The sequence below is a fragment of the Mustela nivalis genome, assembly GCF_964662115.1.
Source record: "Mustela nivalis genome assembly, chromosome: 11".
Lineage (NCBI taxonomy): Eukaryota > Metazoa > Chordata > Mammalia > Carnivora > Mustelidae > Mustela > Mustela nivalis.
In genome coordinates, this window is record NC_139030.1 from 95,719,931 (window position 1) to 95,746,431 (window position 26,501).

General features: G+C 38.6%; 3 protein-coding genes across 17 annotated transcripts in view; 2 read left to right on the forward strand and 1 right to left on the reverse strand.

Moving 5' to 3' along the window:
* METTL21A (methyltransferase 21A, HSPA lysine) overlaps positions 1-4,345 on the forward strand; it is a 59,019-nt gene extending 54,674 nt beyond the window's left edge. Inside the window, exon 4 of one of the 2 annotated variants that reach the window (XM_082690039.1) lies at positions 1,490-4,345. In XM_082690039.1, the coding sequence (XP_082546165.1) occupies positions 1,490-1,503 (14 nt within the window). In that variant the 3' untranslated portion in view covers positions 1,504-4,345. The remainder of the gene's footprint in view (positions 1-1,489) is intronic. The other variant, XM_082690028.1, reaches the window with a different exon arrangement.
* CREB1 (cAMP responsive element binding protein 1) overlaps positions 1-22,674 on the reverse strand; it is a 62,923-nt gene extending 40,249 nt beyond the window's left edge. For 2 of the 14 annotated variants that reach the window (XR_014300436.1, XM_082690049.1), the window contains exons 1-2: positions 22,399-22,634; positions 4,382-4,503 (exon numbers count right to left, since the gene is read on the reverse strand). Coding sequence is in view for 4 of the 14 variants with exons in the window: in XM_082690049.1 (XP_082546175.1) it covers positions 4,382-4,495 (114 nt within the window). In the remaining 10 variants the exon portion in view is untranslated. Of the gene's footprint in view, positions 1-4,381; positions 4,504-22,398 lie in introns of all 14 variants that reach the window. The other 12 variants (XR_014300438.1, XM_082690056.1, XR_014300439.1 and 9 more) reach the window with 9 other exon arrangements.
* Positions 1-26,501, forward strand: part of PLEKHM3 (pleckstrin homology domain containing M3) — a 1,279,556-nt gene that overhangs the window by 413,617 nt on the left and 839,438 nt on the right. The window lies entirely within an intron of this gene.

Below are 26,501 nucleotides of genomic sequence, written 5' to 3' on the forward strand. Positions count from 1 at the left end.
GAATTCAGGATGACTCACATATTTCATGTTTGGGTAAGAATCGATAAACTATGCTATCAACTGAAACAGAGAACACAAGAAGTAAGGAGAAGCTTGGGCAGGAAAGATCCCTAATGAAATGAGAAGTTAAAACTATGAGTATCCGTCTTTGGGCAGTTAGGACATCCCTCCTTAATATAATCATTTTCTCTCTGGCCACTATAAATTTTGTTTGGTTTTATCTGGTTCTCAAAATGTGGTCCATGGACTACCTCCAACAGAGTTACAACATGTGCCTATTTATAAAGTCAGACTCTTGGTGGACCTAAGGACACTTTCCCCTATACTGAAATTTGAGAACCACAACCCTAAGTTATTCAGAATATTTCTTCTTAGTTCCGAACAAAGGCTCTTTTGATATATGAAGCAATTATTATATCCTCTTCTCTATTTTACAGAATAAATATAACAAGCTAACTCAAGGAGCTAGTTAATCTCTTCTCTACCTGGATCATTCTACAGAACAGCTGTCTCAGTATAACTTCGTAAACAATACAGATATAGAAGATAAAAATCTCTTATGTTCCTACCACTCAGAGATAATTGCTGTTAATATTTTTGCTGAAGATCTAGATGCTTTTAAAAGTGCATACTCACACTCAATTTTTATAACACATAATCATGGAATCTAATTTAATCTTTCAAATCCATTATATCTTTTCATACCATTAATAATTTTCTTAAGTGGTTTTAGGGCTATACAATAAAAATTACTGTTTAATAAATTCCTTACTATTGGATATTTAGGTTTTCAAATTTGCCTGTTACAAGGAAGCTACAATGATCATCCTTTTACCCAACTCTTTAGTTAAATCCATAAAAGTTTACATTCTCATAGTCAAAACTAATATTGTTTTTGTTCCTTCCCATTAAAAAAAAAAATCTCTATAGGGGTGCCTGGGTGGCTTAGTTGGTTAAGCATCTGATTCTTGATCTCAGCTCAGGTCTTGATCTCAGGGTCGAGAGTTCAAGCCCCACACTTAAAAGAACAAAACTGTGCAAATTCCAAAAGTAAAATAAAGCATCTCATTATTGTTTTAGATTGGTTTTCTTCCTTTGCTAGCTCGGCTGAATTTTTTCCTGTTCACTTCAAATCACTACAGTCTTGGATTTGGCAATTTTATTATATTTTTCCATTATTAAATACTGACAAAAAATTACCAGATTTCAGAATTATGAAAGGAAATTATGACAAAAATGCATCATGTATGTGTTAAAAACTTGGATGACCAAGTGAAAAAACTCTGTAGTTAGGAATAAAAAGAACAAAACCTACACAAATAGGAATAGAAAACCAGCTTTTCTAAAACTCAACTATCATGTCATTCTGCTCTTCAAAGTAAATGCTAAAGGACTGCCTGATAAGGATGATAAATTAAACATGTGTATATCATTTTGCTCCTTCCTGAATCTTCAATTAAACTTCATAAAATTGATTTTGTTTTTACAGGCACAATTACATGAGCAAAGAATGGGACAGAAGATAACACGAAGAGTTTTGGAGGTTGGAAAGAAGACTGGATGAATGGTAATGAACTTGGGAGACCTCAGGAGGACAACTCATGACGTAGAAACAGGGAAAGCCTGATTTGAACCACAAAATCCTTAAGAGGCGCAGGATCTAAGTCATCCTGGAAGGTGGAGTAAAGGGAGAAGCTGAAAATAAGGAAGGCTAATTGAAGGCTCTTTGAAAAGCAACTGGATCCCCTCCCCACATCCTCTGTGGAAGAGTAATTAATCTACTCCATGCTGACAGAAAAATGGAGAATTAATTTCTGGGTAGTGGATCTCCTGACTGCCTATAACAGACACTGCTGAAGGTTGGGTTACTAACCTCCAGTCTACTCTCTCTTAGCTCCCTGGTTTTTACCCTACAAGCAAGGGATCAATAAAGCCTTCCCGGAGGAACCTAATCAGTGACAAGGGGCTAAACAAAGACTTAAAAGATACTGACATTGGGAAGGCCATAACCACCCTATAGTGAGGCTCACACACAACTCGTAGTTGTTAGGCCCCAACACACTTAGAGCTTCCAATGGTTTTTTTGGTCCCCTACTTTAAACTTGAGCAGACAACCACAATTATAAAACAATAGAGGAAAGCTTCTAATATGAAAGATGGAGACCAAAACAAATTGAAGGGCAAAAAGCTATACAGAGGAAAATCTATGTGGGGAGAAGAAAACTTAAAACCTAATTAATATTCTCAGAGACGACAGAAAATATTCCCTTTGTTAAACATAAACAGGATGCTATTAAAACACAAAAGGACTATTCAGAGAACAAAAGGAACTCTTGGAAACATGACAGCAGAAATAAAATGTTCAACAAATGGGCTGGAACATCAAACTGAAAAAGTCTCCCAGAAAGCAGAGCAAAAAGACAAAGAGAAAGCAACAGAGAAAAGATGAGAAAATCAGAGAAACAGTCCTCTAGGTATAACATCTAGATGACAAGGAAAAAAGGAGAGAGAGAAAAATCTTCAACCAAATAATTTAAAGAAATTGCCCAAAATTGAAGACACGAGCTTCCACTAAAAAGGGCCCAATGAAAATATACAGCACAATGGATAAAAACTATTCAAACCAAGACCCTAATAATGAAATAGTGAAGCACTGTGAACAAAGAGAAATAAGATACCAGAGAGGCAAAATAAATGGACTTAGTCTTTTCCAAAAGCAACACCACATGGTGACTGTTCCAACTTTGAGAGAAACTTTCAAGCTTTGGAAGAAAAATCATTTTTTAAAAAATAATTTATTTATTGATTTGAGAGAGAGAGAGAGAGTGTGTATGCAGGTGGAGAGGGGTGGAGAAGGAGAAAAAATCTGAAGCCGACTCCTCACTGAGCATGTAGCCTGTCATGGGACTCTATCCCAGGATTGGGAGATCATGACCTGAGCTGAAACCAAGAGTTGAATGCCTAACTGAGCCACCCAGGTGCCCCAAGAAAAATGATATCCTTACCAAGAATTTTTTACCCAAACTTGCTCAAAAAACCATTGGAAAACATGCTTTATTATACCAACGACACAAATTCAGTAAGAAAGCAGGGGGAAAGGAATTTCCAGGGCTGTATTGTATAGCAGACTTAAGAGGACAACCGGATCAGACAGAAAAGTGCCCCCCAAGAGACAGTTATTTGGAGGGCTGTCATCATCACCAAGATCCTTTCTGGGATTATATCTTATTTTTACCATAGGGTCAAATGCTTAGGTGAGCCCAGATTCTGATCTGTGCATGTTTGCCTTGACCATGTACTGATGAAGTCCTGGCTCTTTCTTCTTCATTCCTCCATCTGCCTTATCTAAGTATTTACTTTATCCCTAGATATTTTCTGCTTTGCCTTACTGCTGAGGGTTGGAGGTAGACTCTAATACTCTCAGAAGAAAACACAGAGCAGCTCACTTCTTCTGACCATATTCCTGCTGGAGATCCAGTGTTTGGGCCATACGTTAATACTACACCACAAATGGTGTAGTAACCATTTGTGGTTAGCCCCCTATTAGCCAAGACTCATTTTTGCTCAGGGACTTCCTTAGTAGGGCTTTTAAATTCTTCAGGAAGCTGAAGCTCAACACTGTAGAGCCTCTGCTAAGATTATTTTCTCCTGGGAGCCTTTATCAAAAAGAGGCAGTAACATACTCCTTTACCTAGCAGGTTTATGTCTGTTATTTATCTATGTATCTATAACTACCTTTCTTATATAAGGCATAAGGTTATAAATGTTCTTATATTAACTTATTTCTTATGTATGCAAATAATGGTTAATAAAATATTTGAGGAAAAATAAATCAAAATAAAAAATAAGGATGAAAGAATATAACTCTAGAGGTAGAATATTTAAGACAAAGACAAAATAAAGGAATCATAAATTATATGTAAAAGATATAGGAAACAAAACTTATCATCCTTGAAATTTACTTGTGTGTCGATTTATCTGGTTACCCTATTTTTTATTTTAAGCACATAGAAAACTTAGTGTCTCGGATTATCTAAATTCCCATGCCTCAAAATAAATCTGTGTGATAAAAAAAAAAAAAAGCAGTTACCGTATCAGGTTTTCTTCCCTCGTTTAGGAGAGACAATCTCTACCCATTAGTTAAAATGTCATTATTCTAAATCAGGTCACTACAAATAACGTTCTAACAATACATTTTTCTGTTCTGTTAGTAAATCATTTCTAAAATTATGCTAATACTTAGTAAATAGGAACTTCAGTATTCTAAGAATGTCTCTGCTCAATTCTATGTCTATCTCTGCAATAAAAACTAAATCCTCTAGTCTAAAACATATTTCTCTTGGAAGAGACATAACTTGGAATCTCTCCATGTATTTTATACCTGGGCTAATGTGGCAATCTGTGGCTGGGCTTGAACTGTCATTTGCTGGCTTTCAGCTTCTGTTACAGCTGCATCTCCACTCTGCTGGTTCTCTGCTCCAGATTCCATGGTCATTTAGTTACCTACAATAATATGGAAGAGTGTTACAAGCACTACAGTGCTTTGTGCTTTTGTGACTTTAAAGGCAAATTTCAGGTTATAAATAGGTATATGTGTGGTTAGGTCAGAAAATGCACTCAGAAATCTAGTTAAAAAATAATCTAGCTCAATTATTGTAAACTTATCCAAGTCTGCTGAGCTGTAAAATTCTAACCCCTTCAAAAAACCTCCCCCCCAAACCCCAAAACCCAAAAAACCCCTCTCTTTCCCCTTGTTATTCCACCTAGAAAGAAGGAATTCCTCCCTTTAATGAATCTCCCCTATTAACAAGGGGAAGGGGGTGCCAGTAAAATTCTAATTTTTTTCAAATTGTACTCCTCAGGTATGGAGAGAAGGCAGAGAATAGAAGTGAGCTGATATCAGGGTCTATGAGATATTGGCTTCATGGTACTTCGTATGAGGGCATTCCCTTCTATTATAGGGCAGAAACATAAAAGTATAAGCTACTTCCAAGATAATTACTGGTGGTGGGACAAAAGCAGCCCAGGTTGTGGGGTATCAAGATAGAAAGGTGGGATAAATAGACACAAAGCCAAATCAGAGACCCCAAACACTGCAGATCTTAGCCTTCTGAATCCTCACCCATATACAGCGTGCAACACTACACATGCACACAAACATGAAATAAAATTTTGAGTAAGTTAATCAAGGCTGCTCTTTTTTACTTTGGGACCCTGCTTTGGTAGTATATTTGTAATCTGGCACTGAATGGCAGCAAGATTTAGTGGAGAACAATTCAAAGCAGCAGCAGCTACATGCAGATATTTCTGATAACAGAAATAAACTCCTGGTGATAATCATGTCTAAAGGAGTCACAGAAAAAGGGATTACTTCTCATTTCTGTTCTATTGTTATCATTTAGTGCCTGGCATATTACCTGTCAAAAATGAATTTATTAATAGTGATGACTACCTATAGCAATCCCATAAATAACACAAAACCCCAACACTTTTCCAGAATTTATTACATTTATTTTATAACTCTGAAACTGATCATCAAAATTGCAACTGATCCTTATATCATTACTACACACCATCGGAACATATCACATACTAATATATTTTCCATCATTCACAGGGCTCTATAAAAAGTTTTACAATGACAGGTAAAAATGGAAGTAAAAATACCTCTGTGGAAAGAAGTATAAATAATTTAGAAATACAGAATCAATAAAAGGGATGACAAATGAAAAAGATCAACAGACCTGACTACATAATGATTTAAAACATTCAAATGACAAAAGACACCAAGACAAGAGCACAGGGAGAAAATACCTGCCACGTATAATCGACACAATAACACCTAGAATACGGAGAAACTACTAGTCAATAAGAAACTCCATTACTGACTAGTTCACAAAGATGTATGCAAGGATATGCATTGTAGAATTTTTTTTGTAATAGTGAAAAACTGGAAAAAGTATCCATCATTCAAAGGACCTTTCGAGAAGTCATAGCAATGAAAGAGAGAAAAATCTAGCTGTAATGTAATAACATATAAAGTTTTCCAAAACAAACTGAGAAGGGCAAGTCACAGAGCATACTGTAAAAAAGAGAATTCTATTTATTTTAAAAGAAAAAAAGTAAAAACAAGTTGTTATAAAACGTTTCCCATGTATGTGCATCAAAAAAGGTATGGTAAGTTACATACTAAATTTTAAGTGGTAGCTCTGAGGAGAGGAAGATGTTGTACAACTGGATAGGATGATGACTTCCACCTTTTACTTTTTACATATTTTAATATTTATTTTCTTTCCATCAGCATTGATTCAGGATTACTTGTACAATTTAAGATTTTAATACCAGAAGTCATGAATAACATTTTGAAAACTATGAACCAAAAACTGTATTTCAATCATGATTTTGAGATACCTGTTGAAAAAAAAATTTTTAAGTCCTAGATATTTTTATATGAAACTATTTTTATTTATATCTTGCCTAAATTGTTTACCCCACATTTCCAAAGAGTAAAAAATATCCAAAATACCCCACAATTCCAAAGATAAAAAATTATGAAATAATTTTATTTTAATTGTGATAACTGGAATTATATACTTACAATCTGTGCTCTTTTAAACTAAAAAATTTAAGAAAGACCTCAAAATAACAAAACAACATCAACAACAAAATGGTTTACGTATCCTAAATGTTGTTCATTGCATTTTGGTCTGCAAGAAAATAGCATGTAAAAACATTAAAACCTAATCTCAGGAACAAGCAGTGAATCCATGTGAGGACATGACTGAACTGAGTCGGGGCGCCTGGGTGGCTCAGTGGGTTAAAGCCTCTGCTTTCGGCTCAGTTCATGATCCCAGGGTCCTGGGATGGAGCCCCGCATCGGGCTCTCTGCTCAGCAGGGAGTCTGCTTTCCTTCCTCTCTCTCTGCCTGCCTCTCTGCCTACTTGTGATCTCTGTCTGTCAAATAAATTAAAAAAAAAAATAAATAAAAAAAAAAAGACTGAACTGAGTCAAGCTAAATAAGAGCAGAATTACATCAACTTTTTTTCATCCTCTCCCTACGCCATCATTTTAATGAGAATGAAGACAAATACAAATTTATCATCATATAATCATAATATATCCTTTGTAGAGAGTATGCACCAACCATTTTTGAAAGACTATTTCAGGCCACTTTTTTTTTTTTTTAAACTTGTGCTGTCATCCATATATTTTTAACTTCCCCATTTGATTAAAAGCAATCTATGGCACAGATCATATTTCTTTTGTTTTTGTTTATTATACAAGAATTAGGACTACTTTTTTCCTGATACTTCAGGTATAGGACATCATTATAATTTTTTGTTGCAAAAAATAAAATGTGACGTTATTATAATAAAGAAACAAAACCACTAGTTAACATAAATAATTATAGCTACAAGGACACATTCAAAACAGGAATGTGATTTGCATTCTTCTTCACTCCCCAACTTGGTAAATTAAAAAAAAAAAAACCCAAAAAAACAAAAAAATACACCCCAAAACAAAAAGAGTGGTATTTCCAACGGATATGATTCTCTCATTTAAACTGCCAGGGTTTTATTATCATTTCTTTCATTCAGGCAGAATCTTTTTTTAGAGAAGGGTACAGCATTCTTAATTTTTATAACTCTTAGCTCAAGTAGATAGCAACATCCAAAGCAACAGCACAAATACTGTCTTTCATCAGAAAATCCTCAAAGTGCAGGTGAGATATATTTAAGGAATAAAAATTTGTTTCAGATAAACAACTCACTGACTGAACTAACACAGACATTATTCTTTTGGCCTTTACCACAAAGGTACTAAATGGCCTCTCAACTAGACTAAACTAATATTTAAAGTGGGTGTATTCTTTTTGGACTTCGAAAACTTTTGTTCTTTTCTATCTTCAGGTGGTGAGGGAAGAGATACTACAGTATTACATCTACAGTCTTCAATTTTTTTATCAACCAAGGAGCAGTCCAGCCAGAAGTATAATATTCAGACACACGATCAATTACTATAGCCAATATGTGGATTTCCAAAGTTGTTTGAAGAAAGTTTTTTTTTTTTTAAAGATTTATTTTATTTGTCAGAGAGAGATAGCACAAGCAAGGGGAGCAGCAGGCAGACGGAGAAGCAAGCTCATGCCTAGCAATGAGATGGATGCAGAACTTCATCCCAGGACCCTGGGATCACAACCCAAGTCGAAGGCAGATGCCTAACCAACTGAGCCACTCGGTGTCGCAAGAAAGGAGATTCTTAATTCACTACACAAATGAATGCTTTTCAGGAATATAAAAATTAAAAAAAAGACTGAATACTACTATAAAGTAAGTAAAAGATCAGGTACATAAAAACTCAGAAAGAATGTTCTATAAATACTGGGCCTAGAATATGAGAAATAGATTGGAACTTAGAAATCACTGAAAATCTAGTATTAGCTTGAGTTTGGGGATTCTTGTTTTCCAATAATTCAGAGTTACAAAATTTGGGATATTTAAGATTTGGGAATTTTCATGATTTATCCCCTAAAAATTAACATAATCCTTTGGAAACCATAAATTTATAATAAATTTCAAAACAGTATCATGCGTAAAGGAAACAAAATGTTTAAACCAATTCACAAAGATAAGTGTCATTTTGCTATGTAATGCTCTTTAGAGTTATCACTCTTAATATGAAAAATAAAAAGTGAAGTGGTTTTTAGTGTTACTGAGAGAGCCTAACACTTGGTAGAAAGCTGGATCTGTCACCAAGTGATCATTGGAAAAATTAAACTTTTTGTGCTTTAGGTTTCTTTATCTGTAAAAGCTAGGAAGATGAATTAAAGAGCTCGTCCAATTTTATATGCTCTGATCCTAGGAAATGACACAAGATGTATGTACGCAAACATAATTATGCAGGCAACTTAATAAAATAGTATATATAATAAATGAAGTATTTCCTTTTACTCTATAGTAATATATGTAGACAGTAAAAGAAGACAGATTCACTAAGAATAGGTCATCTAGCCTCTTGATCTTGGATTAATACAGAGCTATCACCACTTACTGATTTACAAAATCATGAGAATGCAATACAACTTAACATAATCAGCAGTACCTTTAAAAAAATGCTACAAGACCAGATACTAGTCAATAAAGATTCTCTCACATGTTGGGAGAACAACTCTTTTACTCATTACACTGATCTGGTCACAACTATTGTTCGTTATTAAATAGTTTTACAGTCCCCTTTTGTTAATTTTCAGAGGACAAAGTTTTTCCTTCCCATCTTAGAAAGCTTCAAGAAACTTCCCTAAGACTGTACCACTTTTGTACCCTTTACACAGTAAAGACAGTATTTAAAACCTTAGAATGTAGTTTAGATAAACCTCTCAGTAAAGTGTCAAATGAGTGCTTCCATGAAATTTAAAAGAATAGAAAACGTTCTGCAATAGTCAAGAGAGTGGGGGAATTCCAAAGCAGCACTGAGAATGGACACAGCACCATAAATCTGGGGAAGGAGGGTAACTTCTCTGATCAGAAAAATGGTATGAGCAAAGGCTTACATTAGCATGCCTTTAGAGAAATGAGTGAATCCGTGGCTAGTGCCAGATTCTATATAGAAGGAAGGAGAGAGGACAAACGATAACAGAAAAGTCACTCAAAAAGCAATCAGCAACTGCCTACTAGGACAAAATGAAAATTGAAAATAATGTCTCTTTAAAGTAACTGTGTTTAGAACTTTCATATCACAATGAATTTTACTTCTACTCTATATGGCAATATATCCTGAGAGAATTCACCACTAGTAACTTTAAATAGAACCAACAATATCTTCAGTTTTAACAAGTGGCATTATATATATTATACTTGTATTAGGTTATCATATCTGAGGACTTATATTTCAGGCACTGTCAAATTACTGGGGAAAAAGAAATATACAACATAAATTTTTAAAACTTTGTGCAACTTACATTCCCGTGTGTGGAGCAGGGAAGAGAAAGCAGGTAAAGTATGTAATAAATCAGATGCTGAGAAGTATTGCATAAAAAATAAAGCTGAAGGGTACGTGAGTGGCAGGTCAGTTATGTGTCTGACTTGACTTTGGCTTAGGTCATGATCTCAGGGTTGTGAGATTAAGCCCCACACTGGGCACCATGTAGGGTGTGGAGCCTGCTTATGATTCTCTCTCCCGGGGAGCCTGGGTGGCTCAGTGGATTAAAGCCTCTGCCTTAAGCTCAGGTCATGATCTGAGGATCCTGGGATCGAGCCCCGCATTGGGCTGTCTGCTCAGCAGGGAGCCGGCTTTCCCCTCTCTCTCTGCCTACTTGTAATCTCTGTCAAAAAAAAAAAAAAAAAAAAAAAAAAAAAAAAAAAATCTCTCTCCCTCTACCCCTCCCCCCACAAAATAAACAAACATACATATAAATAAATAAAAAGCAAGCTGAGAAGGATGCTGGGGGGATTTTTCAATATTTTTAAAGCTAACAAGTGAGCATTTTAATTCACCTACTAAACACCTATACAAAACTATACCAAATCATGGACAATTTCTGGAAGTACTATTTCCATACCTACCTGCCTCTACCAAGTTAAGCAAAACTCATCAACAAGAAAGCAAGCTCATATTCTCACTTTCTGCTAAAAATCATTAAACAAAAGAAACGAATGCTGTAGATCTTTACCTTGTTCTTTCCTCTTGAAATATTCTGACTTTTAGGAAGTGCCCCAGTCCACAGGATCCTAAACATTCTATTTATAAAAAATAAACCCATCTACCCCTCACAACCTAGTTTACTTTTTAATCCCTTAAATCTAAATCTCAATCCAGTTTAGGATGAGATGGATAACTACCATATTCAGAGAAATGAACTAAGAATTTTGACTGAAGAATAATGCATCCATAACTAATGGAACATATGAATACTGTGATTGTTAAAAATGTAAATGATCTTCATTTAAAAATGAGAAAAAACCTCCCCCTGCACCCTAGCGAGTGGCTGACTCCTCCGAAACTCAAAAGCCCAGGGATTTAAGGAAATCACACAAGCAGAAATCTAAGGTCTCTAGGGTAACCATAGCAAAAGGAACATTTGGGCACATGATTTTAAAACTATATGACTATTTTGTTGTCAGAGTCAAATACAGTACTAAAAATATTTTACAGAAGTATACCTAGAAACAGCCATGAGTGGTACAGAACATCTTGTACATGTTTTCTACCTCTTTTCTAGTTTTTAGGATAATATAACTGACTCAAAGCATTGCTAACACATTCTCAAAAACTCCAACAGGACTTGATTAATTTTCTAAAGTGTTATGATTAGTTTATTAAATAAAATTACAAAATGTCCAGGTGTTACACAACAGACTTTGGCTTTCCAAGAATCAGTAACTATGTGGCACTGCCTTTTTCCTTCTATCCCCCACCCCCCACCCCTGTACATCTTTGGGTGTTGTTAACTTGGAAATAGTTGCCACTTATCATATGCTTAATCTAGAGCAACTGAGGTGTATGCAATCAATACTGGAAATTTAGCAATGCTCCAGGTTTCTGATGCTAATAATAAATAGTCTTGGGGTAATAAGTTTAGCATATATTCACTGAAACCTGAAAGGAAAACAGCTGATTCAATGTTGCATGTGTATACATAACGTGTAGGTATGCACACGTGTACATTACACACACACACACCCCGCAACACAGATACCAACTTCAATTCTAAAATTTTATTAAACTAGAATAATCACACACTATCAAAATGAAGTTAAATACATTTCTGAGAGAGAGTATGGACAGGAAATGTGATAAGCTAAAATAAACTGGTGTAAATTCTGACAGTTGTTTCAAAAAGTTTACTCTGTGCTCCTACCAAATTCTCCCTCCCTTAATTAGGAGAATAAATCCATATTTCTGCCTATAGTCTAGATATTAAAGGCAAGAAAAGTTGTAACTGAAGTTAATTGCGTGATTTGAACTCGATGAGATTTAAACATTTACAAAAGAAAAATAAAAGCCTAAAAATTTGTGTATATATTTTAATAAATTCTTTGTATTAATAGTAAATATCAGTATCACCCAACCACTAGTAACAAAAAAGGCAACATACAGTAACAGGGAAACTTTTCAATGTTATTTAATAAAGTTAATTCCCTGACTTATTCACTGGATTGAACTGAGAGAAACTGCTTTAAGTTCAATATTCATATTTTACAATTTATTGCACTTCTGTAATCACCACAGTATTTGGATGCTATTTTTAATAAATTATTTTAAAATATGTAGCATGTGCTACAAGAAAGAGGGAGGCAAACCACAAGAGACTCTTAATCTCACAAAACAAACTGAAGGTTGCTGGGGGGTGAGGAGGTAGGGATAGGGTGGCTGGGTTATGGATATTATGGAGGGTATGTGCTATGGTGAGTGCTATGAAATGTGTAAATCTGATGATTCACAGACCCATGCCCCTGGGGCAAAGAATACATTATATGTTAATTAAAAAAATTAAAATAATAGTTAAAAAATCAGAAAAAAGACACTGTTCTCAAAGAATTATTTTAACAGAAGTGAATTAGAAAAATATGTGATTTATAGAAGTGAATTAGAAAAATATTATGTGATTTATAGAACTGTACTGCATGATGACAGCCATCCTATAACACGTGACTAATTCTATAGTAACTTTCAAGAGAAAATCTTTAGTGCTTTCTCAAATCAAAGTCATTATTTTCTAAGTACTAGCAAATGTATTTGCCTTGTTGCCTTCAAGGAAGACGGACTACTCACAGCTCTCAAACAAGCCTTCATGTATCTGGTCACCAAGAGACAGTGTTGCTTAGCAAGGCAGCAACCATGACTGTGCATTATTTTAGATAATAACATTTTATCCCATTTCCTTCCCAATTTCCTTTCTTTCTCATCCAATACTATGTTTACAGCTTTTCACACCTTAAGCATTTCAAAGATGTGATCCTACATAAACTTCCTATATGAAGTTCTACTAAACCGATTTTTTTTGGAGACGATTTTTTTTTAAAGAAAAAAGGATTATACACCTCCTACGAGCAGTTACTTATAGAAAAGCAATTTCTGTGTTGACTAAAGAGTGAAACTGTCTTCATATTTTAAGTTCTGATTCATAAACTAGCTCAATGCTAAAACTGTAAGGACCCACAAAAGTTATGCCTTGAAGTTAAATATTTAAAGTCTACTATTCCATTTGCTCAATAAAACCAGAGGAACTATGTGAAAATCACTAAATTCAAATGGAAAATGAATATCCAAGGGTGTTTATAAAGTTAACATTCATTATTTTGACAGGTCTGTTTTGAACTATATTTTAAAATGCTATTTTTTGTGAATTATTTACAAATTAGACATGGAAGAGTGACAATTCAGTTTTCCTGAAGTGAGACAGCACGTGTTACAGGAGGAGTTATAAAACAGGAATCCTGGTTTTAGCTCTCACTTCACAGATGGAGAATTAGACATGTTAAGAGATTTGCAAGGAGTTTATAAGACTGCAGAGGTATACCACGTAACCTCCAGTATTATAAAATGCAAAGAATTCTTTGTATTTGGCAATGGAATGGCATGAATAATTAAGCCACATGCTAAGCCCTTTTTTTTTTTTTTTTTGGCTAAGCATTTTTATTATGTTTTGCTTGCTAGAAAAAGCCCAAGCACCTAAGGCACCAAGAATATATTGGACTACATTTAAAACTTAGCCACGGTAACGCTACAAAGCTGATAAATTACATGCAGACAATAGCAAAGACTTTATGTATAGTTCTGATAAAATATTCACTTCAAGTTTAGGTATCTTTATTCCTGAAAGAATCAAAAACAAGTCCAATCAGTGATGTACTATTTTTTTTTTTTTTTTACCCAACCTGGTAGTGATTTCTGGTAAGGTCGTTTTGATTAATAATACACTCTCATGCCATTTATCATGTCTCAGAGGCAAGAAGGATTGGTAAAGCATCAGAGTGTAATGAAAACGTTAAGTAGAAAAGCTTCTTCTTAAGCTATGGAAAAATGAGCCTAATTTCCTTGGCTTTTTAAAAAATAAATCTGGGGGCACTTGGGTGGCTCAGTGGGTTAACCCTCTGCCTTCAGCTCAGGTCACGATCCCAGGGTCTGGGATCAGGTCCTGCATGAGGCTCTCTGCTCAGCAATGAGCCTGCTTCCCTGCTTTCTCTCTGTCTCTCTGTCTACGTATGATCTCTATCTGTCAAGTAAATAAATAAAATCTTTTAAAAAAATCTGTAATTTCAATTAGTTTTAACTGTCTGAAGCATGTATGTCTGCTTCCTTTACTTGGTGCATCCCTACAGGGGGACTGTTTTTAATCCTGCCTTTCAAAGCTGTGACCCTCCCAAGAGGGAATCATTCATTAAACAAATACATTTTCTGTGCCTATTACATAATAAGTGTTCTGCCAAAAACTATGGGGACTAGAGTTTAAAACAGACAAGAAATTTTCTCTCAAAGAGCTCTCAAGCTAACAAGAGATAAAATATGTGTTCTATAAAAAGATACACACACACACACACACACACACACACACACACAGAGCTGGGCAAGTATAAACTAATTTTTATAACCAGGTTGCCTACCAATTCCCTTCAAACAGGTATTTAATAACAATGATTTAAAACCATAAAACCCCAGTTCAAAATGAAAGATATACAATGAATTATGGAAAAAATAAAGCATGAGCTGGCTATTTATGGTAATCTATCTACCGAAGCAGATTAAGAAAACATTTATTTATTTATTTATTTATTTATTTATTTATTTATTTAAAGTAAGCTCCATGGCCAATGTGGTGCTTGAACTCATGTCCCTTGGATCAGGAGTCAACAAACTACTGACTGAGCCAGTCAGGCATCTCTCCTATTGATGTAGATCTAATTAGTAAGATAATGAAACCAATGTATTTTTTTAATACCTTGGCTAGAATACTCCTCCAAGTGAAATTTTATAAACCTAAACTATTACTGTTTAGGAAGAGAAATCCTAGTAATCACCAATAAAGCCAGAAACATGAAAACTTTCTTCAAAAGAGATAATGCTAGAAAAACAGTGATGAAAACTATGCTTACTGTTATGTCTTGTTCAGAGAAAAGGCTCTACCAGCAAATAAATCGTTTAAGCTCTCCAGGGCTCAGTTTAGTCATCTGTAAAAAATGAAGGAGTTACTACTCCCTCAATGGCAAAAGTGTGTTAAGTTTGAATTCCCCAGTATAGTAGAGTTTATGAGTAATACCCATAAAGACACCATAATAAACTGTTCATAACAAATCTCAAAATATGGTACTTCAAATTAAAAATGTTTCACTGCAAGTTGCTGTATCTTGATTTTTACCTCACTCTACTTCCATGTCTTCATCTTTGTTGTCCTTGCTACTGCCTAGAAGATACTATCACTACCCAACCAAGTTCTTTAGTATTCAATTTATATTCTTTCTCATAAAACTTTTCCTCACTAAATTCCTGCCTTTCAAAGCTGTAACCCTCCCAAGAGGGAATCATTTATTAAACAAATACATTTTCTGTGCCTATTACACAGACAGTAGTGAAGAACTGACACTGCGCCATGCCTACATCCTTCTTCCTTACGCTCCTCTGTCCTCGCCACTATAGCACTTGTAGGTTCCCGGAGGGCAGAAGCGACACACTCAGGTTTCACTGTTTACAAGCAACTAGCACAACACTTCATTTAATATCTATAAAAATCCTTACCTGAATAAATTTTCTTACAATTATTTCGCTTAGTATAAAGTCAATGGTCAATAAATGTTCACCAAATAAATGACTAGACTGATAAATGACAGTAAATTAAACCAAAGCATTAGTATTACTGGTCATAGCAAACAAAGCTGCTACTGATACTTTCAAGGAAATGATACTCCTTCAACAAATAGCAATTTTCACTTCAGTGATAACGCACTTCTGAGTCCCCTATTTGCCAATCATCTACAGAAACAGGGATAACAACCCTCAGAAATAATGGTTATTCAGCTTTGGCTAAATTACAAGCATTTTTAGTTACATCTATACCATCATATAATTATAGCCAGAAACCCAGATAACCAGCTCATTAGAAATACTATTAAAATTGAAGAGAGAAATCTTAGTTTCAGAAAAGATTCACTAACCTTTGGGAAAAAAATTTCCTATTACCATCAACTTTCAGATCTATCCTTTACCACTACAGCAAGGTCATTTTTAGCAATTTTAAGTTTCTACTTAATTCTCTCTTCTGTAACAAAGTATCAGTCTGTACTTCTAGTCTTTTTGCAAAAAACTGACCATCAATCCCTCAGATCTCTCACTCTCTAAACCGTGCTGTTTATTAGATTATTCAGAGATCATAATTTTCTATTTTAATTCAACAGCAGAAAGAACACTGCTTTCCTTTTTTTTTTTTTTAAAGATTTTATTTATTTGACAGAGATCACTAGTAGGCAGAGAGGCAGGCAGGGGGCGTGGGGGGGAAGCAAGCTCCCAGCTGAGCAGAGAGCCCGATGTGGGGCTCCTTCCCAGGACTCTGAGCCAAAGGCAGAGGCTTTAACCCACTGAACCACCCAGACACCCCAGAAAACTGCTTTTCATTTTTGTTCAGACAGCCTATCTCATTCACAGAAAACTCCTTTATTATTTCAACTCAACCATAAGAAAAAGCAACTCAGGCAATTAAAAGTTTATCAAGGAGTGGTACTTTTTAAGTTGAAATTCATGTCACTAAGCCCCAAGAACTGATTACATATTAAAGGTAATGTTTTTAGCTTTGGTGGTGTAAAATAGTCTCTTTCACTTATCTGCTTGAATAAACACCAGAATACTAAAGACTTGCCTCGCCCCCTCCCTTCTTTTTTATAACCTAGAAGTCAGGTGAGCAAGACTCTAGGTGAAATATAACAAAATACATCTCAAAGGGCCATATCTGGCAGAGCTAAGAATGCAAAACAAAGAGTATATATATTTATTAAGGGGAGAGAAGCATTCTGAGTAAGAAAATCCAACAGCTACTCTTTATCCAGGTTTCAAACATGTCTCAAAAACCAATATTGATAGCTATCAATATAGAATATGTTTAAAACCATCTTTCTTCTTATAGCTTCAGAGGCTGACTAGGATTAAGCTCTTCTATCATGATTGAGCATATAAAATTGGCAGAGGAAAACAGTCATTTTCACACTATGAGTTTGTCCCTTTAGTTCATGATCTTTACCTCTACCACAGAAGACAATTTACTGATTCCAGGATACTGTGAGAAATCATTTAAGTCCCTGGTTCCCACAGATAGGTTCTAGAAGGAAAATTCTCTGCCTTTACAGATTTCAATTATGGATCTCCATCCCCTTAAATCCGTAAAGATGATTGCTTTGTAAACATTTTAGTCCCTGAGCAGGTAAAAACCAAATATGTCAATATTTTATATAAAATACTATAAATCATGAAAATATTAGTAAGACAATATTCTTACACTAAGAACTTTCACACATGTAACTGTCAGCTTCAGCATACAGAAAATGAAATATACCACAAGAGTTTCATTTAATGGCTTTTTTTGAGAGATAAGAGACTTATGTATGTCCCTACTGCTGGATTATTAGTTATCATTTTCTAAGTTTAATCAACTTAAAACTTACAGAATTTGTATTTTAAAGATAAATATACTAACTGCATGTAAAATGTACTTTAGTTAAATGCTACTTAACAGCCAAAAAGAAAGAGAAAGGTACTGAAACTTGTTTTGTGTTCTAGTTGAACTGAGTATTACTTTGTCCAATTGGTTGACCAGGGACTTACACACACGCCCCCACCCCTCACACACAATCACCTAAGCAGTAAAGTCTAAGTACTCAAGCATATAGGTGAAACTCATTTATTTCTTGCCATTTATAGATTATTTGCTATTATTTATTGCTATTTACCTAGGTATCAAATATAAAACTCACTGACAATAACACGAAGAAATACTGGAACATCATCATGAGAAGCAAAAAAAAAAACAAACAAAAAAACAAACAACCACCAGGGAAAAAGCTGCACCCTAATCAGCACTGCTGGGCAGTAATACTGCATGAGAATAGTCTGCTTAAAAAAAAAAAAAAAAAAAAAAAGACTGGACTACATGAGATGTTCTTTCTCATTTAGAAAAAAAACTATAGACACTCTTTTTGGCTGCAATAATAGAAGGAAGTCTGTTCAAGGTACAAGAATCTTAACAAAAAGAGTTAAATTCAGACAACACAGTTTGTGAATTAACTCTTACACACTTGCCTTTTTATGCACATCTGACTCATTTCACTAAAACTTTTAAAAACTAGAGCTTAAAAGGTAATAAGGCAGTTCAAATAACCATTTCCTGTCAGAAACTGGTATTTCTCATTCAACAGAAATAAAGACATTAATGACAGAAGCCCTTCGCTTAAAAGGTCATACAAGACCTAAAAATAAAATCAACTTACTAAATACAGGTATATCCATACAATAAGATGCCTCATTAAAAAAAAGTGAAGCTCTTTATGTACTGATACAAACCAATGGCCAAGTCATTTTAAGTGAAAAAAAGGGATGACATAGAAGAGTGTATATAGTATACTATCATTTGTTTAAAAAAAAAAAGTGTGGGCACAGGGTGGGGAACACAGAGTATTTGCTTTTATATGATAGAATTACCTTTGAAAGGACAAAGAAGAAATTGGTAACACTTGGGCAATGGGAATGAACACGAGGGTGTATCACATGACAATCTGCCGTATTACATTTTATATGCTTTGAGTTACGGACTTCCTGAATGAATTACTTATTAAGAAAATAAAATTGGAAATATAAATATATAATCTTCCTTTCTTCCATTATTTCACCAAGGGTGATCTCTCCTTTGATTGCTTTCTTATGACATATATTCTGTCTCATTAGTCATCGTGTCCCCAAAAGTTCCTTGAGGGTAGAGATAAAACAGTGTAATTCATCTCTGGATTTGTTGCAGTTTCTGGCTGGGTGTATTAAATGTAGTAATAATGAATAATCTTAAAATTATAGGAAATGTTTGTTGAACACTTGTGAAATGCTAGGCATTTAATATGTATATTATATAACACCTACATTTCTATGAGGTAGGTATAGTATATTTGTGACCAAAGAAATTGAGGAACGGAGAAGAAATTTACTTAAGGTCCCACAGCCAAGAAGTTAAAAAAGCTTTAAAATGAATAGCTATCATGAAGTCCCTAAGGAGGTACTTTATAATTTATCGCACAGCCCTATAAAGTAGGTGGGATTCTAATTTAACAGATAAGGAAACCAAAGTTGAAAGATTAAGGAACTCCCACAGGTCACAAAATTTCTTGAGGGGTAGGCACATGATAGCAGTGGCAACAGAAGGAATGAAACCCAGGCCTTTAAGTCCAAACCCAATGCTCTTTCCACTAACTACATTCTCTGTCGCAGGCAACTAAATATTTGAATTATGACCAACTACTGCCTCAAGTGATTCTGTAGTACAGATGAGTTCACACATGAGTAAGGAAAAAAAAACCCTTACATTTTTTCCATTCCCAGATTATCTAGTATATTCTTAAATTCAGATTAGAGGCATAAGTATTCAATAAAGAAGCCATCACTGGAAGAAACACTGTACATCAAGAAGCACATGCTTGTAAAAGACTGACACAGGCTGTTATAAGCAAGTCTATATAACCATATCTGCTAAATTATTTTATGGAATAAACTGAATTATAAATTTCAGCGATACACTGAAAGCCATTATGTTACAATTTTTTCTACTGTGGAAAAAAATGACTAAAACTATTGAAATAAGGTGAAGAGGGCATACTTGGTTTTATTATAACCACATTATATCCAAAAAGTAAAATCCAATGCTTTAGGATGGGAGATTATAAAATAAAGCTACTTGTCTATAGAAAATTTCTATTAGATATAATCAGGAAAATTAATTTCAAAAGCAGGAAAAGGAAGGTACCATATTATGAATCAGGTTTCTAAGTTCCCCTAGGTTCTTACATGGGGGGAAAAATCATTCAAAAAGGGGTATCACCAGAATTTTAAAATTCCACAAGAAGTGGCCCTTTAACATTTTTCAGTCTGTTTGGGTCAAAGATCTTTTTATTCACTTTCTGAATAGATGTAACCACTTAAAAAAAAAAAAGAGTACAGATTTAACTGTAATTTTTCATGATTCCCTGAGAAGTGACATAAGTATAAGTTATAACCATGCTCCAAGTGAACATTCAAAAATTAATGAATATAAAAGTCTAAAACATTCCACTTGGAACTGCTAAGAATTACAGATTATGAATCTATGAATAAAACAAAATTTAAAAGACCTTTTGGATAAGACAAGAAAAAATCCATCTGAAAAAAAAATTCTTTCCCTTTAAATTCACAAAAAAAAGAGTCACTGGCATAGTCTGTGTAAGGGAAAAATATTCTACTCAACTGATGCTGGCCTGCGAAAATCAAAGGAAAAACAGTAATCTATGGCATCTTCGATACTGTAACTACTTCAGTGTTGGTAAGTAAAATCACCTCCCCAATCCTTATGTAAGCACTCTTAACTGCATCTTAATGAAGTTTCTCAGCAATAACATATTGTTAACATGTTTTTTGTTGTTGTTGTTTGACTTACAGTAAAGTAGTTTTGAAAAAGTGACTTGGATACAGAAAAACCAAAGACAGGGCTTCTATTATCAATCAGTATTTATCCTTAAGAAGAAACCTTGTATGTATCCATCACGATGCCATCCTACTACGAGAGTATTCTTACAACGAATAACTTGTTCATCTTTTGCACCACCTAAAATAACTGTTTTGGCTTTGCTTTTAAAGCAGGAAATGAGCCGTGAGTGTAAAAAGATTTCAAGAGCTGACAACCAAAGTATCTTTTACACCAACCCTTTAGAAGGCTGAACCGATGCAAGCTAAGGCTAGGATAAAATTCTAACTTCTTAGGAAGCTATCACAAACTTAAATAGGTCATATTCCAGGTCCTTTCAAAACTGTCTTTTAATCTTTAATGTGTCAGTGACTTCTCTGCCGTTCCTTTTTCCCAACAGGCAAAGAAAAAATAAGCCTTGTGGCTTCAACTATGGTCGGTCCCCGCCGGAGTTACTTCTTGCCTGGAAGGCAAACACTGGATACTTCTAAAGGCCTATTTTTAGAATTAGTATTAATCCATCTCTTATTTAAGTTTAGACAGAAACGTGGGAACCTTGGTAGGGGGTGGGAGATCCAGAGGACCCAACCTCGGTTACCCCTAACCCCCAAAGTGAGGCAAAACAAAAGTGAGTCGGCTACCCTTCGTTTCAAAGAAGCGTTTCAGAATGATAGCTCTGGAGGATTACTACCTTATTGAAAAGGGTTAAAACCGAAACTGTTTTCAAACACCAGCTTCCCTTTTACAGGATCCCAACAGCTTTTTAAAAAAGTTTTACAAATCTGTTTTTCTTAGCACCCGCCTTCCTCCCCAAAGAATGCATTTCCAGGACTGACTACTGACTTCAAAAAGAGTGAGGGAGAGAGTCAAAAATGATCTTTAAAAGCGCGGCTCTCGTCATGTCAACTAAGCAGGAAAGAACAGAAAACAGTGTCTCCCCAATGGGGTGGGAGCGGGGGGAAAGGGCACGAATAAAATACAGCACGAGAGGAAACCTTTGGTTCCGAACTTTATTGCACAAAAAGCGTGGAGAGAAGAGCAGGTCAGACGTTGCAGCGCTTCCCCTCGCGCAGCGGGCATGGCAGGCACCGAGGCTACCGGGAAGGCAGGCACCTTCACCTCCTCTGCCCTCAACTGTCGCCTTCTTCCTCCTCCACCCCCCGCGGGCACCCCGGCGGCGCTGCCCCGGCGGACCGTCGGGCCAGGTCGCGCCAGGCCGGGGGCGAGGCGGGCGGCGGGGGCCGGGCGAGCGGACGGGCGGCGCGGGGGGCAGCGCCGGGCCGGGCGGGCGGCGGGCGGCCTCCCCCGGGGCGGCTCCCGGCTCCGGGCTCCCGGCTCCGCGCCCGGCCCGGCGGCGGCGGCGGCGGCGGCGGCGGGAACGCGGGCGCCAGCTCGCCGCGGCCGGCCGCCCGCACACACCCCCGGCCGCCGGCTCCCACCCCGCCCGCCGCCCGCCGCCCGCCGCCCCCCGCCATGAGCGCCGCCGCTGGCTGCAGGCAGAGTCGCTGCCGCCCCGGCCGCCGCTGGCTCCAGTCCGCCGCCATTATTCTTTGTTCGCTGCGAGCGGCGGCGATGTTGTGGGGCTCGGGCGGAGGCTCCATCTTTACCGCGGCCCCTCCTGCGAGGGGAAGGCCCCGAGCGCGGGTGTCCGGCGCCTCCCCGTCCCCCCTCCGTCCCCCCGGCTCTCTCCGGCTCCTGCCTCCTCCTCCTGCTCCTCTTACCGGTGGTACAAGCTCCTCCGTCACTGCTTTCGTTCGCGGCCCGGATCTCGCTGGAGTTTTATTCTCTCCCCCACGTAACACACCGCGTCAAACTACACCTCCGCCGCGTCACTCACCAACACTCCGCTTCTCCCAGCCGCCCGGGCCACAGGCAGCAGCAGCCGCCGCCGACTGAGGAGCCGCAGCCAGGGAGCCAGCCAGCGCCGCCCAGTGCCGAGTGCGCAGCGGCCGCGCACGGAAACAGCCGAGCTCAGCCCGGAGGAGCTCGAGCGGCCCCGCCCCCCCGCGCTGGAGGCGGAACTTGCCGAAGGCCTTCGGGGTCCTTCGGCCGAGGCGAGGGCGTTCCGCCTGGAGTTGGGTGGTGGCTAAGGTGGGAAGGGACGGGCGGGGGAGGAGTGGTCTGAGCCCCACCTCGCGGTTTTGGCGGATAAAACCCGGCGGCGGCAACGGGCAGGAGGAAGGTGGCTTGTGTGTGGCTCTTCGGGGGAATTCCTGACGCGTGTCGACCGTTCGGTGGAAACCCCCGCGCCTGTCTGCCCCTGTGGCAGCAAGCGGCGGGCTCTAGAGCGGCTGCGGCGGCGGCGGCGGGGGCCTGAGCCCCGGGCCCCTGAGCGCCTGCGGCCCCGAGAACTTTCAAAAACGCGGCGGGGACGCGGCCGACGCGCCGCCAGGTCTGGGACGCGGCTGAGAGCCAGAGCCGGGCGAGCCGGGAGGGCGGGTGGCGGAGGCTCTGCAGCCGCCGCGCAGCCGGGGGCCTGGGCCGCGTGCCGGGATCCGGGGCCCCTGCGCCGCGCGGGCGTTGTGGCGCGGGGCTGGGAAGGGTTTGCCCGGCCCGCGGCCTCTTCTGTCCGAGAGTCGGCGGAGCTGCCCGGCGGCCGCCCGTGCCAGTGCTCGATCTCGGGGGACGTAGGCCCCGGGACTTGGGGCGCCTCGCGGGACGCCGCCCAGCAGCCAGGCCGTGATAACCTGTTCGGTCCCTGGGGATCCCCGAGCAACGACCTGTCTCGACCGAGGTTGCTCTGGGGCACTCCGAAGTACGAACCCCGCCCCCAACCTGCCCGCCCCCCCCCCCCGGACGATGCCACGGGGTCGCTGTCTTTTCGCCGCGGTTTCTCACCGCCGCGGTTTGCAGCCGCGGCGCCCTTTCCTGCACCCGCGCGGGGAACCCGACGGCGTGACTAACGTTCCTGTGACTCTGACACTGCTTTCTCGGAGGTCGCTCAAGGCCACGTTTCTGGCTCTAATTTTTACTGAGCTCTGCAGTCCTCTCCCCGGGCTCTCCGGTCTTACGGTTCTAATGTCCTTTAAAGCGAATCTGTCTTTAGGAAGCCGAGGGGACCGAGTCACATCGGACGGAGCCCCACCCGCTCCGGGCTTCCCGCCGCAAAGCCGAGTTGCCCTTCCGGGTGCTCTCGATGTCCTGCTTTCCCAGGGACTGGGGGCTGGAGAGGGTCCCTCTTTCCCTCGGTTACATCCAACCCTTCCTTCACTCCTGGCTTTTCTGTTACTCGAACACGCTGAAGGCTCTCCTTTATGTAAAAATATTTCTCTCCTTAAGTCTTTCCCCAGCTGGGACTGCAGTTGTGTCTTACCCACGGGACTTTCTCACGTGGCCCTTTCCTCAGCCCCCCCCCCCCCGCCATCCTCGGTCTGGCTTCTGTTCCTTCCACGCACCTGAAGCGGTTCTGAAGTTTCAGTCCTCCTCTTGCAAGACCTCGTTCTAGCGTTGGAAACTATTGACCACACCCTCACTGTAGCATTCTCTTCCTTCTGCTCGTATTTCAAAGTTTTCCTCTCATTTTTCTGATGGTTCTTTAACAAGCAGCTTCGCTGTTAGCCAAATATTGGATAGCCCAATATTTATCCAAGTATTTGGATAACCCAGCCCTCATGTACAGGTACCCTCTGCCAAAGACGGTCCAACTCATACCTCAAGCCTGATCTTGCTCTTGAGCTCTGAATTCATATTTCTAACTGGCTTTGTGACACTTTATTTGGATGACTGGGCCATGTCAGACTCAACCTATATATCATATTCCCTCCAAAATCGTCTTCTCACAGCCCTTGGATCAGTAAGGGGCATCCTATTCATCTACTCAGTTCAAGCCAGAAACTTAAGATACTTCTGACACACCCAAATCACCTACACGTGTCTGCCTTAAAAAATTGGATTTGTGGGGTGCCTGTGTGGCTCAGTCGATTACGCATCCGACTCTTGATTTTGGCTCAAGTCATGGTCTCAGAGTCCATGGGAATCAAATCTTGTATTAGGCTCTGTGCAGAGTGCTGAGTCTACTTAATGTTTTCTTTCCCTCTGCCTCACCCTCCCCAGGCCCCACACTCTCTCTCACTCTAAAATAAATAAAATCTTTAAAAAAATTTAAAAATTTTGATTTGCGACCTCTCCTTTCCTGTGGCTCCTTTTCATACTCTAGTATAATCAACCTCCATCGTTTGAAGTCCTGCAATGATTACCATCGAGGTCCAACAGAACTGCTTTTGGCTTATTCCGATCCATTTGCCATGCTGTAGCCAGAGTCAATTTTTTTTCTTTTAAATATAAATCTGACCAAGTCACTACTCTACTTGAATTCTTAATGACTTCCCTTTGCTTACTGAAAACAGTCTAAGGTCCTTATCATGGACACCAGACCCTCTACCATACCTCATACTTCTCATTGTCTCCAGCTTTCCCAACTGTCCTGCTCTCAGCACTCCAGCCACATTAGTCTTTTTATTTTTTCTAGGCTCTTCGCGCTCTCTCTCTCTCTTTGTTCCCTACTGCAGGCTCTCATCTCAAGGTACTTAATGATGTTGTTCCCTTCCTCTGGAATTCTTTTTTTGCTACCCACTCCCCATGCCAAACTGTAACTTCTCACTTTGTTTTCTAACTCACCCTACATACTTATCTGTGCTGGTAGTGATTATGTCTGTCTTGTTCACCACCAGCTCTTCCCCCTCCCTTCCCATTCCTAGCACCAGCAACAATTTCTAGAATGTAGCGGTACTTGTTATTTATTGAATAAATAATGAATATGTCTGGTCCTGGGCAAAGTTCCTTAACATCTTGGTGTTCAAGTCCTGGTTCAGCCACTTACTAACTATGTGACACTGGGCAAATTGTTCATTCTTGTCCTTCAGTTTTTTCCATCTGCAAAATAAAGATGATAATAGCACCTACATCCTTGTGTTATTATGATAATTAAATGAGACCATTGATGGAATGTGTTCTTGGAACAATGTTTGGCATGTAAAATAAGTGGATTAAAATGTTAGATATTACTAGCTTTTACTTGCACATCTTACCCTTGTGTCAAATATGTTTTCAAAACTGAGCTTATCATCTTCCTCGTCTTACCCTATAGATGATACCAAGTTCTTGGAATTATTTACTCATAGCCTATTTTTATCACCAGTCAAACTGGTAATTTTTTATTTCAAAGTTTCTTCACATTCTTCCTTTCTGCTCACGATGACCTTCAGTTAGGCCCTATCTCTTCGTATCTTACTTTGCTAACTTCCTAGGAGCGTTCTGACTGCAGGCCTACTTCCCTTATTCCCTTGTGCCCTGTAGTCAGACCTGTGGGCCACCAACAGTTATAAACCCTACATTCTCCTTGAGTTCTGCTCTCTTGGCCTCTGTTCTCACCTAAGTTTGTTCATTCACTCATTCATTCAATCATCCATTCATCCAAGTGCAAGTTATTTTACTAAACATTTTGGATATACTCCCGACTTGAAATTGAGTCTCTCAATTTCATCTAGTCTTCTCTAGCACCTCTATGAACCACGAAAATGAAGGAGAAATGTCAAACTTTCAGCATCCATTTTTTTGTCTCTGTGACTTGGAAGCTGCCTTTATTTTTGACTCAATCGTAGCCTTGGAAAATATGATCAATATTGGGAAAAGAGGAGAAGTTTTGTGCCCTGAGACAGATCCAGAAAAGGGGGAAGGTCTTATAAGTTGATTATAAAAAGATTCAAGGAGAAAGTGATATCTAAGAGCTTCTCTCTAACCACGGCTTCCTTTTCCTGTTATTTTTCTCTCTTGCCTTTGCTGTTGAACCTAATTATCACTGTCACTACAAAGTCATTTCATGAAC